The sequence below is a fragment of the Hippocampus comes genome, unplaced genomic scaffold (assembly GCF_001891065.2).
Source record: "Hippocampus comes isolate QL1 unplaced genomic scaffold, H_comes_QL1_v1.1 scaffold332, whole genome shotgun sequence".
Lineage (NCBI taxonomy): Eukaryota > Metazoa > Chordata > Actinopteri > Syngnathiformes > Syngnathidae > Hippocampus > Hippocampus comes.
In genome coordinates this window covers 107,870-110,741 of record NW_017805119.1, presented here as the reverse complement: position 1 = coordinate 110,741, position 2,872 = coordinate 107,870, and the positions used below count along the sequence as shown (strand labels likewise).

Genomic DNA, 2,872 nt, shown 5'->3' with positions numbered 1-2,872 from the left:
CTGAAATATGATTGGTTAAAAACTCTACCATAATAAATAAGTTATTTATCGAGTGGCTTTCAATGTTATTTACAATAACATCAACTAAGTGGAAATAATATAATGTAAATAATACAGACAATAATTTTGTTTACATATTTAGGAAAGTAAAATAACATAAATTATAAAATAACATAAAATACATAAAAGTAAATTTACTTTTCTGAGAATGTTTAGGCCAGCAGAGAAGGCCTTGCTGGCCCTCAGGGTCTGCCACTGACTACATTGGTGAGTAAATGAATTTTATTTTACATTTCTTCTTGTCATTTTATTTCGTTAGTATTAAATTCATGGTAACGAAATAAAATGACAAAGATACAAAAATGTATCAAATAAATCTGCTCACCTGCAATTTATAATGGCGCATTGTAGTCACCTTCGTGCACGAAAGTTCGTTCAATCTCAGCTGCTCATCATTTTCAGTTATTTGCTGTTGTATCGCCGATTTTCAAAATGCAAATGATCTGCTTATTTTCAAAGAATAGTTTGTTTTGTTATTGTTTGGTTGGTGTCTTATATGAAACTGCGACATTGCGCAATTTATTGGACAGACTTGTTTAAGATCACACAGCGTAATTTGGGTGGCATTTTATTTCGTATTTTTAAATCATCTTTTTGTTTTTGACAATATCTGTAAATGTAGTTTCCTGCTCTTAATTGGGAATACATCCTTGATGATTTTAAATGCTCCTGAAATTAAGTGCTGCTTGACGAGCCGATATTGTGTATGTGTGTGACGTCACTGAAGGCCTAAGGTTGAAATGCACGGCCCGCCACTGCTCGTCCCAAAGATTGTCTTATTCTCCAGTAAAACTGTCTCTAATGAACTGTTTTGCCACAAGGCGGGTGGGGTGGACAACAACGGAGGGTCTCCTCACTAACCATGACAAGCAACACCTGACATACCCATTGAGGCATAAATAGGGAGATGCCACATCTGAAAAAATGTTGAACTGAAAAAGCCTTCTGAATTAAAGGTGAAACAACTTGAGCAAACAGAACAATCCGGTTGCTTCGATTCAAATTTTGCGAACATCAAAATGAGTAGTGCACGGTATCTTTCCCAAATCCCGGTGCAATGGTGCATAATCAATCTTCAGAACACAAAATGAGCACCAAATAAAAAGGAAGCTTTATAGAATACTGAAGGTACCTGCAGTTGATGAAGTTAGGTGCAGGATTAAACAGTCGACCTTCCATCGGATCAGGATTGTCTGTATTGTCTCCAGCCAGAACCACCCACTCCTCACACTGCTCACACTTAAATACTTTCCACTGCTGGGATGCACAAATCAGAAGTACAAAATCCACTGTGGAAGAGACATAGCCAATTAGAATGGAGCTTTATAAAACAGATTTGAAAATGGCACTTTGAGTGCCAAAATACACATCGAAATAAAGACCTCATCAACAACTTGACCAATACTGTGTCTGTCCTGTTGATTGGAAAAATAAGTGAGGTTTCATAGTTGTAAAGAAAAAAATAAGACTCCATTCTCTGTGTTGTATAATGATAAACATGTTCATTTGGTTCTTAAAATATTGTATATTAGGGGTGGGAATCACACAGTAACATGTAATATTGCGGTATTTGTTGTAATTGCAATATACGGTACGACAAAAACAGATCTGAATTGAATCACAACAGAGCACGTGAGTGGTTCTCAATTAACATCAGCGAATTGAGGGAGAAAGCATCTGAGGGAATAAAGGCAATTGCACACACAGACACTAAAAAAAATGAACACCAACGAACCTATCAGATTTTTGGAGTTAGGCGCAGTGTAGAAGTCTGGCAGATAAAGCCATTTTATGAGAGCAGAGTTCATTAAAAGTGGGGTGTTCCAACGCCATGGGTAATCTACAGCAAAAAAAAAAAAAAAAAAAGTCCATCAAGGCATAAATTAGTAGTAGTCGTAGAAGACAATGATGACAATGATTATAAAAACAAAACCGAAAACGGCGGCTCGATGGAACAGCGGACAACACCACTGACTTGGGACACCGGCACTTGGGTTCAAATGGGGCAAACAATAACATTCAGTTGGAAGACTCTCCATGTTGATTCCCAGCTGCTACTGGTCCCAAGCCAGGATATAAACGGGTGTGTTGTGACAGGAAGTGCATCCAGTGTAAAAACTGTGCCAAATACATGCGAGTAACTCACTGTGGCAACCTTTGACAGGGGAAAGTCTCTACTACTACTTTTTGAAATTGATGGTAATATAATGTGTAATCTTTTCAACCAGTTTTTCTGATAAACTGGTAGCCCATTTCTTGGTAACTTTAACTCATCAGCATGGGTAGCTTTTACATCACTTCTACTTGTTATGAGGGATAATACATTCAAAACGACCATGCAAATCGTGCAGTAGATGTACTTTCTATTTTTCTTGTGTATCAACTTCATCAAGGCTTACCTTTACACAGAGCAGGTGGTATACCCACACACAATATGTATTGATAAATCATGAAGATGGCCAGAAAGAGACAATATTTTGGCCATATTCTTGCAATAGCTGCCCGGCGTCGCTGTACCAAGATGGCCACCAACCAACAACCATGGATTATCACCAAGAAGTTCATCCGTTGACCAATCACATTCACAGTCATCAGGAAGCAGATCTTAAAATAGAAATAGTTTTTGTTTTTTTTCGATGAATTGGGATATACATAAAAAATGCTCTAAAATGTGTTTCAGAGGGAGACTCTCATAAGTCAGGAAGGCATCTTGCAAAATAAAACAAGTCTTTGAAAAGAAACATTTTTGTCAAAGTCAATTGTGAACAAGTGAATAAGCAACACATTCCTTTCACCTCCAATCCAAACTTGT

General features: G+C 37.3%; 1 protein-coding gene across 7 annotated transcripts in view; it reads right to left on the bottom strand.

Annotated features, from left to right (window-relative positions):
• Positions 1-2,872, bottom strand: part of piezo1 (piezo type mechanosensitive ion channel component 1 (Er blood group)) — a 135,513-nt gene that overhangs the window by 56,379 nt on the left and 76,262 nt on the right. For all 7 annotated transcript variants that reach the window (XR_002167733.1, XM_019865749.1, XM_019865747.1 and 4 more), the window contains 4 exons: positions 2,856-2,872; positions 2,460-2,664; positions 1,796-1,900; positions 1,193-1,349 (listed from right to left, as the gene is read on the bottom strand). The exon at positions 2,856-2,872 is cut by the window's right edge and continues 184 nt beyond it. Coding sequence is in view for 6 of the 7 variants with exons in the window: in XM_019865749.1 (XP_019721308.1) it covers positions 1,193-1,349; positions 1,796-1,900; positions 2,460-2,664; positions 2,856-2,872 (484 nt within the window). In the remaining variant the exon portion in view is untranslated. The remainder of the gene's footprint in view (positions 1-1,192; positions 1,350-1,795; positions 1,901-2,459; positions 2,665-2,855) is intronic.